Source organism: Aethalodelphis obliquidens, unplaced genomic scaffold (genome assembly GCF_003676395.1).
Source record: "Aethalodelphis obliquidens isolate GAN/ISIS:26980383/991018 unplaced genomic scaffold, ASM367639v1 scaffold1, whole genome shotgun sequence".
Classification (NCBI taxonomy): domain Eukaryota; kingdom Metazoa; phylum Chordata; class Mammalia; order Artiodactyla; family Delphinidae; genus Aethalodelphis; species Aethalodelphis obliquidens.
Window position 1 is genome coordinate 48,947,646 of NW_020837945.1, and position 16,769 is coordinate 48,964,414.

Genomic DNA, 16,769 nt, shown 5'->3' on the forward strand with positions numbered 1-16,769 from the left:
AAAAAGTCTACAAATAACAAATGCTGAAGAGGGTGTGGAGAAAAGGGAACCCTCCTACACTGTTGGTGAGAATGTAAATTGATGCAGCCACTATGGAAAATAGTATGGAGTTCTTCAAAAAACTAAAAATAGAGTTGCCATATGATCCAGCAATCCCACTCCTGGGCATATATCCACACAAAACTATAATTCAAAAAGATACATGCACCCCTATGATCACAGCAGCACTATTTACAATAGCCAAGACATAGAAACAATCTAAATGTTCACTGACAGATGAATGGATAAAGATGTGGTACATATATATACAATGGAATATTACTCAGCCATAAAAAAGAATGAAATAATGCCATTTGCTGCAACATGGTTGGACCTAGAGATTATCATACTAAGTGAAGTAAGTCAAACAGCAAAAGACAATACCATATGATATCAGTTTTAAGTGGAATCTAAAATATGACACAAATGAACTTGTGTACGAAACAGAAAGACTCACAGACATAGAGAACAGACTTGTAGTTGCCAACAGGGAGGGGGAGTGGTGGAGGGATGGAGTGGGAGTTTGGGGTTAGCGGATGCAAACTATTATATGTAGAATGGATAACAGCAAGGTCCTACTGTATAGCACAGGGAACTATATTCAATATCCAGTAATAAACCATAATGGAAAGAATTAAGAAAGAATGTATAGGGGCCTTCTCTGGTGGCGCAGTGCTTGAGAGTCCACCTGCCGATGCAGAGGACACGGGTTCGTGCCCCGGTCCGGGAAGATTCCACATGCCGTGGAGCGGCTGGGCCCGTGAGCCATGGCCGCTGAGCCTGAGCGTCTGGAGCCTGTGCTCCGCAGCGGGAGAGGCCACAACAGTGAGAGGCCCGCGTACAGAAAAAAAAAAAAAAAAAGAAAGAATGTATATATATGTATAACTGAATCACTTTGCTGTACAGCAGAAATTAACACAACAGTGTAAACCAACTCTACTTCAATAAAGAAAAATTTGGTTATCAGGCAAAAATATTGGGTTTTTGTTTATCAAGGTACAGTGTACGTACAGTATTACATAATTTTCAGGTATACAACATAGTGTTCCACAATTTTTAAAGGTTATGCTCCATTTATAGTTACTGTAAAATATTGGCTATATTTTCTGTTCTGTATAATATATCCTTGTAGTCAGGTGTTCTTTAAGAGTAGTGTTGAGGGACTTCCCTGGTGGCACAGTGGTTAAGAACCCGCCTGCCAATGCAGGGGACACGGGTTCAAGCCCTGATCCAGGAAGATCCCAAATGCTGTGGAGCAACTAAGCCCGTGTGCCGCAACTACTGAGCCTGTGCTCTAGAGCCCATGTGCCACAACTACTGAGCCCGCATGCCACAGCTACTGAAGACTGTGTGCCTAGAGCCTGTGCTCCACAACAAGAGAAGCCACTGCAATGAGAAGCCCGCGCACCGCAACAAAGAGTAGCCCCTGCTCGCTGCAACTAGAGAAAGCCCACGCGCAGCAACAGACCCAACGCAGCCAAAATAAATAAAATTTTTAAAAAAGTAGTGTTGAGCAGGCACCACTGATTGACTGCTATTGACTAGATTATTTTATAACTCTAAAAATTAATTTACAGAAAAGTAATTGCAAATGCAAATGAAATGTGAAAGATTAAGAAGCTTTTTCTATCAGGGTAGGAAATATAACTCCAAAACTTACAGTTCATTTCTCTATAGAGTATTAACCAATCTGTTAGCAAACTCATTTTGAGCAAATTCATTCCTCTGGTTGAAAGACAATATATACAATTCTTTTCTTCAGAATTCTATTAGAAACAGTTTTAACATCTTACTGGTTTCCTAAATTAATCATATAAAACCTTGTACTATAGTATTTGCATAAAAGTTAGGTTTTTAACATTTAAAAAATTATGCTTTGGCATAGGGCTTAGGAGAGTTTTTCTGTAAAGAGCAAGATAAGCAAATATTTTAGGTTTTGTGGGTCACTAGTTTATGTAGCAACTATTCAATTCTGCCCTTGTAAGCTCAAAAGCAGCCACAGACAATATATAAATACATGGGTGTGGCTGTCTCCCAATAAAACTTTATTTACAAAAGCAGGCAGTGGGCCACCCTACAAGTTATAGTCTGCCAACTTTTTTTTTAAAAAGTCAGTAAACCTCTAGTAAAAAAAATTCAGAAATGAGAGAGAAGGCAGAAGGAATGAAAGAGACAAATCTACCGTCACTGGAGGCATTTAGAAGAGAATATTAAAAAATTTTGTGCTGGAATTCCTTGGCAGTCCAGTGGTTAGGACTCTGCGCTTTCACTGCCGAGGGTCCAGGTTCAGTCTGTGGTCGGGAACTAAGATCCCACAGGCCGCGTGGCACCACCACCACCACCAACAAAAATTGTGCCAAGAAACTTGAAAATTTAGATGAAATGGACATATTATGGCAAAACTTTCTATAAATTACTCAAGATGAAATAGAAAACCTAAAAAATTCCCTAACCATTAAACTTGTCGAATTAGTACCTAAAAATCTTCCCCCAAAAGTCCAGTCAATTTTAGCCACCATTCTACCAAAAATTCAAGAAACAAATAATTCTAATCTCATAGTAACTACTTCAGTGAATGTAAAAAATTGGAGGGAATACACAATCTGTAAGACTAAACCAACTCTGATATCAAAACATGACAGAAACAGTGTGAAAAAGGAAAATTACCCATGAATACACTTGGAAACAGTCTAACAATATTAGCATTCTAAACCAAACACAGCAGTTTGTACAAAAGATGATATATTATGACTAAACTGGATTTATCTCAGGAATGAAAAATTGAGTTAACATTAGTAAACCAATGTAATTTCCCACGTTAATGAAAAAAAGATGGTCTCAACGGATACAGAAAAAGTATGTGGTAAGTCCACAACTATTTCAGAGGGAATTTCCTTGATGTTAAAGGGCGTAAAGGGTTATCTATTTAAAACATTCACCAAATAATATACTTCATGGTTAAAAAAGAAAAAAAAGCATTCCCATGTCTTTCTTTACCATGGGAATAAATGAACCCTCTATCACTACCTCTATTTAACTGCTGGGGTTCTTTTGAAGTCCTAAACAGCACTGTAAAGCGAGGAAAAAAAAAGTTCAAAATATAAGGACTGGAAAGGTAGGGGAAAAAAAATTACTATTAGCAGATAATATATTAATATATTCAGTATTTGTTTTATATGGAAAATCTCAAAGAGTATAGATAAATGTCTGAATGACTAGTAGTCATTCAGACATTTATCTATAGATTCTTTGTTGATTCTATATACAGTACTACTATATACAGTACTCTATATACAGTACTACTTTGTTGATTCTATATTCAGTACTACTGTATATAGAATCAACAGTTACCAAAAATAAATCAGAAATAATATAATTTTAAGAAAACAAATTATAGTAGTATCAAAAAGTATAAACTACCTTAGAATAATCTAACAAAAGATGTGTGAGACTTTTATGGAAAAACCTCTAAAACTTTATTAATTCGATGTAATCCCTAACAAAATACATTTTTCTTCTTTTTATGGAAGCAGACAAGCTGCTTTAATAGTTTATATGGAACAGCAAAGAGTTATGGATAACTAAGACCCACCTGAATAATTAAGGTGGGAGACTTTCATTATTATAAAGCTAAGGTCATTAAGACCAAGCAATAATAGTGTGAGAAGAGACAACCAATAGACTGGAAAAAAGCTTATAATCAGTACCAAACATGTGAAAATGTGTTTTTTAAGAGAATTTGCATGGCTGATGGGTAGGAAGAGAAGGGAGTTTTCACTAAATGGTTCTGAAACAAAATGGGAAAAAATGAAATCAAACACCTATCTCACACCATCAAAAAAAAAATTCCAAATAGATTAAAAGTTAAATATGAAAGGAAAACTATAAGGCAGTATATGAAAATATCTTTACGACTGAGTAGGGAAGAATTTTTTTTTAAAGCATAAACAACATAAAGGAAAATACTGATGAATTCAACAACCATTAAACTAGGTAATTAGAAAACAGATGTCATTTATCATTGCTTTTTTATACATTACACATATTTTACAATTAGTCTACTAAATATTTAAAAATCAAACAAAATTTTTAACAATGTCTACTTCACCTGCTATTGGTTTACACCATATTTGCTGAACAATATATAAAAATAAGCATATAGAATGAAGAATAAATGAGATATTTTGTTGGAATAATAGAATGCTGTGCTGCAGTTATTTGGGGGCAGACATTTCATTTGCTATTATAAGCTGCTGAGAAACTGGAAAAGAGCAACACACTCTTCTTTCTGCTTCAGATGCATAAAAGATGCATGAAGGGGCTTCCCTGGTGGCGCAGTGGTTGAGAGTCCGCCTGCCGATGCAGGGGACATGGGTTCGTGCCCCAGTCCGGGAAGATCCCACATGCCGCGGAGCGGCTGGGCCCATGAGCCATGGCCGCTGAGCCTGCGCGTCCGGAGCCTGTGCTCCGCAGTGGGAGAGGCCCGCATACAGCAAAAAAAAAAAGATACATGAGGGCTTCCCTGGTGGCGCAGTGGTTGAGAGTCCGCCTGCTGATGCAGGGGCCGCGGGTTTGTGCCTGGTCTGGGAAGATCCCACATGCCGCGGAGTGGCTGGGCCCAAGGCCACAACACTGAGAGGCCCACATACCGCCAAAAAAAAAAAAAGATGCAAGAAAGATAAGGAAAAAATTCCAAAGCTAACACATCAAGACTACACTTGTGATAGGTTTTATTATTCAGATGGCCCAGAATAAGATGTATTTTCTCCTCTGAGTCACCAAAGTAAATATCACGAATCTAGGATGTAATGCAACTCTATGCTCTGTAAAAGTTTTTGTTCACCACTGTATCCCCATAGCCCAGGCCAGTTCCTTGCAAACAATGGATGCTTCAGAAATATTTTTTAGTAATTAAACATATAGCTACTGTTAAGGAAAAATATATGAATTTGTCTTTCCAGAGAAGGTGAGTTTTAACAAGTATAAGGTAGAAAAGGATCAGTGGTTAACTAGGTAAGTATTTATATATCTGGATAAAGTCATTTTTTTGTTTAAGAAAGGGGAAATGACATTTCACACAGTGGTGTCAGTAATTCAAGAATTACAGCAAATTAATATTATGAGGAAATGTATAAATAAGGTTACCTATTTTAATGCTTCCTAAATTTTCATTTGTTGACTCCTAAGCCAATACATAAATTCTAGTGAGGCCAAAAGAAAGTCAAATTATTCATTTAATAATAATAACAACAACAGCAGCAGCCCCAAAGAAACGAAAAAACCACATCTGGAATTCTGATTATTCTATATTGACAATTTGATTATCGAATCTAATGAATGACGATTATTAATCTTAAAAAATGAAAAACAACAGACCTACATAAGTGCTCTACAATTTCATGTTGCACAACATAAGATTCAGGCAGTCAATTTTAAAGTAATATATTTACTTAGTGTAATAACACTGGTGCAATTATGGATTTCTCTCAAACTGTTTTTAACAGTGTAAATCCCAGAAATTCTACTACTGCTACAATCATCTCCGCTAACGGACAGTGATAGGAAATGACAGCCTTTTCATAACTCTATCTTGGAAACCCTACTAAAAGGAAGGACCTTACAGTTCAGCTTAGTCTGTTTCTGTAAGTGGGCTTCTCTCACTTGAGCATAAAACCTGAGTTTGTAAGAATATACACACCCCTCTTCCAGTATATACTTATTAACAAAAAACAAGAATATCAGAAAATTCTTACCAGAAAGATCCACCACTGCCTCATGACTGGAAACAGCTCCTTTTTCAATAAAAAGATCTCGAAAATATTCGCTATTAGCTGACAGAACAGATTTATGAGCTTTGTACTCTTCTCCTTCAATTAACAAAGTAACATCACAGAACTGGTTAGAGAGTCTCTGTTCATTCAGCTGTTTTAAGACAGCCTGACAATGTTTTGGAGAAGAACGTTTCACCACTCCTTTGGTGTCAACCTATCAAAATAAGTTTGAGACCAAGAGTTGCATTACATATCATCTGTATTTTTACCCTTAACAGAATTTAAAACAAGACACATTATTCCCTTGTAAAAGATTCCACTAATATGAAGAAATAACCTGATATTCTTTATTACCTATGTATTTCAATAAAAAGATACGTTGTTCTCACTATCTTCTGCTATGTTCATTCTACTTGACCCAATGAAAATCTGCATCTCACTTCTTGCTGCCTCCTCTTATTAGTCAGAAATTTATTTGATGATATAAGAAACTAATGCAGGCAAAAAACAAAGACCTAGTCAGCTTAATTTTACCTTGCTGCATGACCCAGAGACTGCTTCCAGAAATGTATTCTGTCTACCTGTACCAATATACTATTAAAAAGAAGAGAGGAGGAGTAATTAACAACAAACCAACAAGTTACATTCTGATGAGAAGAAACAACAGGAATACTTATGATTAAGGAAGAGGCAGTATTAGCAAACTTTTAGGGCATATAACAACATGACAATGACAGTGCCAAAAGGGAAGCAGTTTTAGTGGTTTAAGAAAAAATTCAGTTAAGACTATAAATACTAACACACTAGTTACCAATGTTAAGCTGAATGGAAAGTTCCACTTACAAATACAAGTTCATGTTTGGATACTGGCTTCTTTTTTGCAGGCTTGGAAGCTGTAGTTGGAGGCGAAGTAAAGTTGCTCAGGTCATCCTCTGATTCATTACTTTCTTCTCCAGATTCAAGGTCTAGTCCCAATTCTTCCAACATTTCTGAAGTATCTGATATAGGACGGGATCGATCTAGTTTCTCCTGGCATTTGCTACACTGTTTAATGTAATCTTTGACTTGCTTTAATATACCTACAATGAAACAAAAATTAACTAGTTAAATTTAATACTGCTCTCATGTGAAAACTGAAGATTATACTGTTCATTATTTAATCTGTGTATACTAATGTATATTCAAGTGCATGTATACAGACACACACATGCCCATAAAGTATGTAGAGTGAATTATTTAGAATTTAAGATACATTTTTTTCAAAGATATGTTATAATGACAATTTGTCTCCATGCCGAAGTAGACTGTTTTGTTGTTCACTCTTAGTTATTCATTTACTCGCTGTATGATTATGTAGCACCATCCATCTCCATGTGAGTTTCAACTCACTCATGCAATAGGAACTATATGAAATTGCCAATATTCAACTGTTTTTGACCTTCATAAACAGTAATATAATAATGTGGTTCACGCTAATAACTCTCCACCCTACTACCATCAGGCTTCACCATGCAATTAGCTTTGGCCAATGGAATATGAATGAATATGATGGATACCATGTGTCACCAGAAGCTTTAAGAAGCAATGTTTCCCATCGGTTCCCTAACTTATGTCCCCTCTGTCAAAGAGCAGCATGTTCCAGATGGATACTTCCCTTTAGCCTGAAATGTAGATGAAAAAAACAGGTGGAGCCAATCTGCAACCTGAAAAGGACCACAACCAAAACTTGTAATGAGTGTAAAATATATCTCTTGTCTTTGAAAGCTATGAGCTTTTAGAGTTTTATTAAATAACAGTATACACAATCTATCAAAAGTTGATTATACACGAGCCACTCATAAAACCCTACTTTGAATTTCAACTTTCTTTTTTTTTTTTTTGCGGTACGCGGGCCTCTCACTGTTGCGGCCTCTCCCGTCGCGGAGCACAGGCTCCGGACGCGCAGGCTCAGCGGCCATGGTTCACGGGCCCAGCCGCTCCGCAGCACGTGGGATCTTCCCGGACCGGGGCACAAACCTGTGTCCTCTGCATCGTCAGGCGGACTCTCAACCACTGCGCCACCAGGGAAGCTCCTTGAATTTCAACTTTCAACTCAATATGTTGGGATGGGGTAGGAAGCAGGGAGGAACACTTAACACACACTCCCCCCTCTCCATCATACTTGTAAGGGAGGACCAATTAATTCCCATTCTACAGACAAGGAGAATGAAGCCCTAAGAGGTAACCTGTCCAAAGTCACACCCAGTAAACTGCGTAAGTGGGCCTCCAGAAGTCATGTGACTTTCAGGATACTATGCTACTTACCCAGGAACACATTTATCAATCCCTGTGACAGAAACTTCTTCCCCCACAATTCCCAAGTAAAATGCCAATGAAAAGGCTGTTAATTAGCTAAAATGATACAGAGGTATATAGAAAATTCCTGAAAAGAGTTTCAAGATGATAAATTATACCAAATTACTTGCACATCAACCTTCAGATAGTATTTAAGCAATATTCCTCAAATTGTATTATATCCCATACTTACTAAAAGAAGTACACACTGGACTAATGAATTCGGAAAATTATATTCTCGGGACTTCCCTGGTGGTGCAGTGGTTAGGAATCCGCCTGCCAATGCAGGGGACACAGGTTCAAGCCCTGGTCCGGGAAGATCCCACATGCCGCGGAGCAACTAAGCCCAAGCACCACAACTACTGAGCCCACGTGCCGCAACTACTGAAGTCTGTGTGCCTACAGCCCTTGCTCCTCAACAAGAGAAGCCACTGCAATGAGAAGCCCACTCACCACAACGAAGAGTAACCCCCGCTCGCTGCACAGCAACGAAGACCCAACGCAGCCAAAAATTAAAAAAAAAATAAATTTATAGAAAAAAAGATATTAATGTATGACAGTCGATCAACTGTCTGAAAAAAATCATCCTATCATATTTTAGGAGTTCTTTAACTCTAGTGTTAGTGTTTTGATGGGATGCATCTTAAATCTAGCTTTACAGATGCATGAACCTGACCTCTTTAGCTTGCCCAGAGCTGATTAAGCTGAAAGAATCTGACTCAAATTAATCACTGAAAAGACATAAATGTGTAAAGGTAGTTAACTTACTATTTTAAGAGTGGGTAATTATCACAAGGGGTAGAAATTACTTTATGCAGGAAAATTTGAATCCACTGACTAGCTTTGTGACCATGTCCAAGTCACCTAACCTCTCTGTGCCAAAATGGGGATAAGAGCACTTACCTTCACAGCATGTTATAATGATAAAATATTAATATTTATAAATCACTTTGAACAGCGTCTGAGACAAGGTAACTACTACGTAAGCATTAAATGATGCTCAATGGTCAACCTCCATAAAAACGTCCACATAGGGGACTTCTCTGGTGGCACAGTGGTTAAGAACCCACCTGCCAATGCAGGGGACACAGGTTCAAGCCCTGGTCCAGGAAGATCCCACATGCTGCGGAGCAACTAAACCCATGTGCTACAACTACTGAGCCCACATGCCACAACTACTGAAGCCTGCACACCTAGAGCCTGTGCTCCGCAACAAGAGAAGCTACCACAATGAGAAGCCTGTGCACTGAAACCAAAAGAAGTCCCCACTCGCCGCAACTAGAGAAAGCGCACGCAGCAACGAAGACCCAATGCAGCCCCTCCCCCCAAAAAGAAAGTCCACATAAAATACCAAATTAGCATTAAAAGGTTCTTTACTGAGCATAGACTTAGTGGGTAAACAACCTCTGATAAAACAACTCGAGGAACAGATTCTCACTCTAGAGCAGCGTTTTCCAACCCCAGCAGTGTTGACATTTTGGGCCAGATGATTCTTTTTGTGGGGCAGGGAGAGGTGGGTAGACTGTCCTGTCCTGTGTACTGTGGAATGTTTAGGAGCATTCCTGACCTCCACCTAACCAGACGTCAAGAGCAGCCCCTCAAACACCACCACCAGTTATGACAACCAGTATTGTCTCCAGACATAGTCAGATGTTCCCTGGGAGGCAAAACTGTCCAGGGTTGAGAACCCTTACTCTGGAGATCTGCCAAATTGAACAATTTGCTCCTGTTAGCTGTTCAAGAACCTCCCTCCCTCCCTATCAGTGATGAGGCCCAGAGAATAGTGGCTCCTATTTCTATTTCTCCACACATATTAGTCATTCAGATTTTTTTTTTCAAAGAGGTTACAAAGTGATCAGTTATAGCTGTATTAACATAGACCCAGTTCTTGCTGGGTTTTCAGAAATTACACCCTCCTCTTCTAGATTAGATAATGTCAGCATCAATTTATCCCCATAAAACAAATCAGTTCTTAGGGTAGGAACCTCTGCAGGTGGCTAATTTAACCTATTACATAATTTTCGTAGTTTAATCTTTTTTCCTACTAATTTAATTTTCTCTTCACATTTTGCATTAATTGTAGATCCCCATAAGTCAGCATTTGACTGAGGCAGGGGAGAGAGTCATTTATTTTGAAACTCCAGCATACAACTATAATACAGGATAAAATAAGGGGTTGAGAGGGTGAGACTATCTACTAACATTTTACGTTCTGAAATAAATTTGCTATATGTCAACTTTAGGCACTGAGCCAGTTTTTCACTGTGCTCAAACAAGTGAAGTTGCTACAAACTTGCTTGATTACCAGGATATAATGGCATTGCTTATGATGGCAACATTCTAGAAAAAGCAGCATAAATAATAAATCCCAGTAAACTACCCCTGACTTTGGAATCGTTTTTTTCTTGGCATCTACACTGATTAGATCTTATTAATTCCCAGATAAACATCTACAGGGCTTTGGAGTATGTTTGTTATAAAAAGGGTCCATTTGTAGTGTATGACACATTAAAAACTGACAGTTAAGAATGTTTTATCAGCTATCAGTTCCAGGTCCAAGAATGTTTATTTTTCTGTCTATACAGCGTTGTTAATTTTTTTTTTCTCTTCCTTTTGGCAGTCCCAAGCAGCATGCGGGATCTTGGTTCCCCAACCAGGGATCGAACCCACGCCCCTTGCTGTGGAAGCGTGGAGTCCTAACCACTGAACCACCAGGGAAGTCCCCAGTGTTGATAATTTTAATAGGCCTATAACAAACAAGTAAAATGAGCAAAGTGTTAATGTAATAAACATCAAAATGAATAGCTAATAATCGAGGGCAAACTTCTCTGATGCTATGAATTCTCATTTTAAATGAAAAAATATTAAAATAATAAAAATAATGATATAAAATAGTATCATAAACCCATTACATATTAACAAAAATAGCATTTATACGAAAAATACTATTTACCAAAACATAAAAAAATTAGTGAGAAAAGTGTGCTACTTTACATTTTTGCAAGTCTTTTTTTAATTTTTTTTTAATTTTTTAAATTTTTTATTTTTTTGCGGTATGCGGGCCTCTCACTGTTGTGGCCTCTCCCGTTGCGGAGCACAGGCTCTGGACACGCAGGCTCAGCAGCCATGGCTCACGGGCCCAGCCGCTCCGCAGCATGTGGGATCTTCCCGGACCGGGGCACGAACCCGTGACCCCTGCATTGGCAGGCGGACTCTCAACCACTGCGCCACCAGGGAAGCCCCTTTTGCAAGTCTTTTTAATGCGTGGTTTAACAGAAGACAGATTATCATATATGCATTCAATCTATTGCCATATTATCACATGTCATGTAGCCTCTGGAAAACGCCACTGTATACTTGTGATACAATAAGTAAAAAGGCAAATAATGCCTTAGTATTATTATGAATATAATTTTGACTTTGGGGATTCTCTGAAAGGATCTCAGGGCCTCCCTGTTCAGGGGTTTAGTACCAAATTTAGAGAACAGCTGTTCTGGACATTTAAGGACTTCAAAAGTCTACTTATCCACAAATGTATCTCTCATTAAAAAAAATAAACATCAACACAGTCCCAGGTTTTTTTTTTTTTGTCTTTTAAGACACTGCACACTAAAACAAAAATCAAACAAACGAAATACTGGATTAGATTATCACTCACAGATAATCAATTTAGGGAAGGAAAATTCTGAACACTAAGCCCATTTAGCACCATATAATAGTGATTAAGAAAAGTTTGAAATCCCAAAGGTCAGCTCCTGGTGCTTTTAGTTTTCCCATCTGTAAAACAGAGACAAATGTTTCCATCTTACAAGGTTTGATGAGGATTAAATACTATGTAAAAATAAATTAAGTGCTCAGCACTATGCCTGCATGTAAAAGCTTGATCCGTGTTATCTTTAGCTATAATTATCGTTTTAACATGTCATAAAATATTAAACCTGAGACATTTGTTCAACAAAACTATGTCTGACCAAATCAATCCTAACAAAATGCAGCAATTACTCCATATTTACCCTTCAGTCATGTCGCTATAGGAATTTAAGTCAGATACTGGTTTAAAATATAAAATAAGGAAAAGCTTTTAAGAAGAATATAGAGAGCTGGACTGTTTTTGAAAACACGAAAAAATTATTTAAGATGCAAAAAGACCTGTCCAGAAAAGTTCATATTCAGTAGTCTAACTTCCTTACTCACAGATTAAGTTCCATAAGTTAATTTCTGCAGAACCATACGGAATCGTTCCTGACGAAACCTATTCTATAGGCCTGCAAACTTTTACAAATTATAAACGATTTGAATATTCATCAACTTTTTGGAGAGTGAGGACGGTAAAAAACAAAAACAAAAACCCGAAGGACCCTTTCTCTCCTTCCCTAACCTGGTTCCCAAGGAGTCAAACTTTAAAGCCACACTCCCGAACCATAACAGTCCCAGAAACCTCATCTTTTCTGGGGTATACACAGTGCCTCACAGTGTCCAAATCGCTCTTCACTACGGCAAACGGAAGAATATTAAAATACCCAGAATTGAGAGTACCTGCTTTTAAAATTCTTGTCCTAAAAACTAGGCTCAAATGACTGTTTCCACACAGTCACTCGAAATCACTTCTGCACACAACTGTATGATTCCTTATTCACGCCGCAGTAGCACAAAGAGGAACCCCGGCAAGCGGATCAGCAGAAGCTCAAACCCGCTGGCCAACACCCTAGCGGAACGCACTGCAGAAAGCGGCCGGGCTCTGGGCGGACCGCGCCGCTCCCAAACCATCCGCACAAACAGAATTTTTAAACGCACAGACACTGCACCTGCAACGGCCGCCCAAAAGCGTCCGCAAAGGGAAGAAGCCACCGCCTCCCGCGCCGCCGAAGGAGGCGGGCTCAGCGCACCCCGCGCGTCCCGGCCCCTCCCCGCGGCTGGGCCGGCCCCCGGCGAAGCCCCCTTCGCCCCACCCCGGGCCAGGGCCCGCCCCCAGCTTCCCCGGCCTCCTTCCTGTGGGAAGTGCGGCTCCTTTCGCGTCCCCCACCCTCTCGGCTCCGCCTGGCAGCTGCTCCGCCGCCGGGCACGGGCTAGGCTGGGCCCGCGAGCGGCGTCCGGGAGGAGGGTGCCGGACCCTCACACTCGCGGGTGCCCAGACAGGCCCGCCTCTGGCTGCGGGCCTTTTCTGGGAGCAAGCCGCCCGCCCTCCCCCTTACCGCGGGCGAGGTCTTACCTCGCCACCAGTACGTCTTGGACAAGTCGTGCCAGGTCTGATGCTGGGTGTGGTGAGTGCCGCCCGGGCCCAGGTGCGCAGCCTCGATAAGCCCCCGGCGCCGGTCGGGCTGCAGCACCACCTCCAGCTCGGCGAAGGTCTTGCGGTGCCGCTGCCTCCGCTGGTAATACAGCGTTCCGTCGCGCACCACGTAGCAGGCGGCCGCCTTGCGGATTTTACGCTTGACATTACCCTCGGTGCCCGGCGCGTACGGCTCGCACTCGTTCGTCAGGTAGCGCAGGATGGCCTGGTAGCTTTCCTCGCTTGACATCGCTGACGGCGGCTCCCCGAGGGCGCCTGTCAGTGGCAAGGGAGGAAGACAGCGCACTAGTTCCGGGCGGATGCAACAGCAGTGGCGGCACTGTAGGGAGGACTGGCTGTGTCTGTGGTGAGTGCTCTTCGAGGGCGCCCGCACCGTGGAGGGAGAACTGACGAGTTGGTAACCAAGAGGAACTGCACTTCTCCAGCGCGCGGGATCCGCTGGCGACTGACAAAATGGCTGCTGCACCACCGGAAGTGACGCAAATCAAGGGCAGTGGGTGAGGGGGCTAAGACCTGATTGGAGCGCAATGGCTTTCTAGCTTGATCTAGCCGACCAAGTGACGTTAGGACTGCGGACGGACATTTTGGTAGCGGGTAGGCCCTTCCTGGGAAATCGAAGTGGTTTTGAGCAGACATCTTAAGTCCTGGCAGTTTCCCTTTTTGTTTTTCCCTTCTTTCCCAGGATCTGAGCACGTGTAGGAGGCGGTGGTGGGCAGTTGTTAATCCCGTCGGAAATACCCCAAGGTGTAAAGGAGTCTTTTTGACCCCGCCTACGTTTTGAGACACCCGACAACATAAAAGCGCCAGATTTTGAGGCCCCTAGTATAATATTAGCCACTGGATGTAAGACCAAAGAAAGCCCTTTCACATGGAAATGTAGCTTCCAGTTAAGTGTTATAAAATCTAAATCCCTCCGTGATAGGAGTTAATGTAATTTCTAAGCGACTGCTGGTTCCTAACTACCCATGAAATAGTCATTTTTCTGGAATGATCAGCTTATGTATTGACGATTTTTTACCTATAAAGGTAGTCATGTTGGCAAGGAGTGAGGAAGATCAGCTAGCAGTGTTTTCTTACAGCTTTATTGGCATATATTTTTACATAAACTTAGGGGAAAAAATTTTCCATTTTACACCCAACATATACTGAATGCACAAAAGGCCGAGGCGGCTCAGACTGCGCGGTGCTTTATTGGAGCCTGAAAACTCTGGGCCAACCCTCTCCTCTCCCAGCCTAGAGCCTGCAGTCAGAGTGAGGTGACCCTTTGGAGATAGGTGTGGACAGATGGTGAGAACAGTGGGCTCAAAAAGCAGGATGCGGGACTTCCCTAGTGGTGCAGTGGTTAAGAATCCGTACTTCCAATGCAGGGGATCCGGGTTCTATGCAAACTAAGAGTTTGCATGCCACAACAGAGGAGCCCACGAACCGCAACTAAGACCCAGCGCAAGCTAAATAAATGAAATAATTAAAACAACAAAAAAAAGCGGGATGCACTCAGTTCCCCGGCACTTGGGGGTGGGGATTGCAGGAATTTCCAAACGGCCCGGTTGTTTGAGGCAGTTGAACATTCTAGCTGTAGGTACATGAGCTCCCAGGCCCTGAGGAAAGATAGAACTACCAGGCCTTAGGGCCACTCATTCCACAGACTACAGCTGGGTGAGGGAGGAATTAGAAGATGGAGACACACCCCTGCTCCCAAGGGGTGGGGCACCCAGAATGGATTTCCAAATCCACCCTCCAAGGGATGTATATGTGCTGGGCCAGCACCACCAGTTTTGCTGTGAAATAGACTTCCTTTAAAACTAAATTTAATGTGGGACTTTCCTGGTGGTCCAGTAGTAAGAATCCGCTTTGCAGTGCAGGGGATGCGGATTCGATCCCTGGTCAGGGAACTAAGATCCCACATGCCGCGAGGCAACTAAGCCTGCATGCCACAACTACTGAGCTCGCCCACCTCAGCTAGAGCCTGCCTGCCCAAACTAGAGTCCATGCACTCTGGAGCCTGCGCACAACTAGATTAGAGAAAACCCACCACCACAACTAAGAGCCCACGTGCTGCAACTAAGACCCGATGCAGCCAAAAAAATAAAAATTAAAAATAAACCTTTAAAGAAAACACATTAAAAAAAACTAAATTTAATGTAAGTAGATTAAAATTTTAAGTAAACAAGTTGTGGACATGGCTAAGAGAAGCTAAGTTAGTCGAAATCCCTCCACACCCAAATCAGTTTCTATCAAAACACACCCCGTGAAAACCCTGAGAAGTCCACTGAAACTTGGGATTCTCCTCTGTGCCTTTGGGCCAATAGAGAAATGTTTTAGTAAAATGTTTTACACGTGGTCCAGTGGTCTTCCTGAGAAAAGCTAAACTTGCTGTCCTGTGAGAACAAGTATTTAGTGTTTATACTGTCCTGAGCTGCAAGCTGTTCAGGACTCAAAGGTAATCAGAATGGGCAGTTCCATTTTAAGGCATTTAGACGAAAAAAGCAGTGCTTTTAAGGGGACATTTTATTGTGTTCAGAAGTAAGAACATGTAGCTCTGCATTCACGTTGGGTATTTTGACTGGCTTTTAAGCTTTCTCTGTTCACAGCTGCATGACCTCTTTTTTCATATATTTTTTAAAAATCACAATAAAAAGGGTTTTTTTCCAAACAAAATCTAAGCAAAAGCCAGCCAACCAGCTTACCTTGTATATGTATATTTACTTTATAAACCTTTTCAGTTTTCAAGTCCTCCAAAGACTGTTTTATCCCCAACACCTAGACCAATGCCTGAATTTAACAAGCACCAGATATAATCATTAATTCCATCACCCTGGATAGAATGGAGGTGAGGGGCAGTGTTGATGTATTTTACCTTCACATACTATTCCTATGTATAAAAAGCATGTTTCTCAAGAGGATGTACCTTGTTCATCGTTTCCTTGCAACTTAGCACAGTGTGGTACGTGATGATCTGCTTTTTGAAGAAGTGCAAGCCAATTTTTTTTTTAAGTTTTAATTTATTTATTTATGGCTGTGTTGGGTCTTCGTTTCTGTGCAAGGGCTTTCTCTAGTTGTGGCAAGTGGGGGCCACTCTTCATCGCAGTGCACAGGCCTCTCACTATCGCGGCCTCTTGTTGCGGAGCACAGGCCCCAGACATGCAGGCTCAGTAATTGTGGCTCATGGGCCCAGTTGCTCCGCAGCATGTAGGATCTTCCCAGACCAGGGCTCGAACCCGTGTCCCCTGCATTGGCAGGCAGATTCTCAACCACTGCGCCACCAGGGAAGCCCTGTAAGCCTATTCTTAACAACAATTACAATTACTATTTTCCTTACCCCATTTATGTAAAAG

General features: G+C 41.1%; 1 protein-coding gene across 3 annotated transcripts in view; it reads right to left on the reverse strand.

The window, feature by feature from the left end:
* The window catches only part of ZBTB11 (zinc finger and BTB domain containing 11), a 38,254-nt gene extending 23,929 nt beyond the window's left edge, over positions 1–14,325 (reverse strand). The window contains exons 1-3 of one of the 3 annotated variants that reach the window (XM_027103818.1): positions 13,354–14,325; positions 6,654–6,889; positions 5,793–6,024 (exon numbers count right to left, since the gene is read on the reverse strand). In XM_027103818.1, coding sequence (XP_026959619.1) covers positions 5,793–6,024; positions 6,654–6,889; positions 13,354–13,663 — 778 coding nt within the window. In that variant the 5' untranslated portion in view covers positions 13,664–14,325. Of the gene's footprint in view, positions 1–5,792; positions 6,025–6,653; positions 6,890–12,680; positions 12,870–12,949; positions 13,019–13,353 lie in introns of those variants that run through there. The other 2 variants (XM_027103836.1, XM_027103827.1) reach the window with 2 other exon arrangements.
* Positions 14,326–16,769: the final 2,444 nt, after the last annotated feature.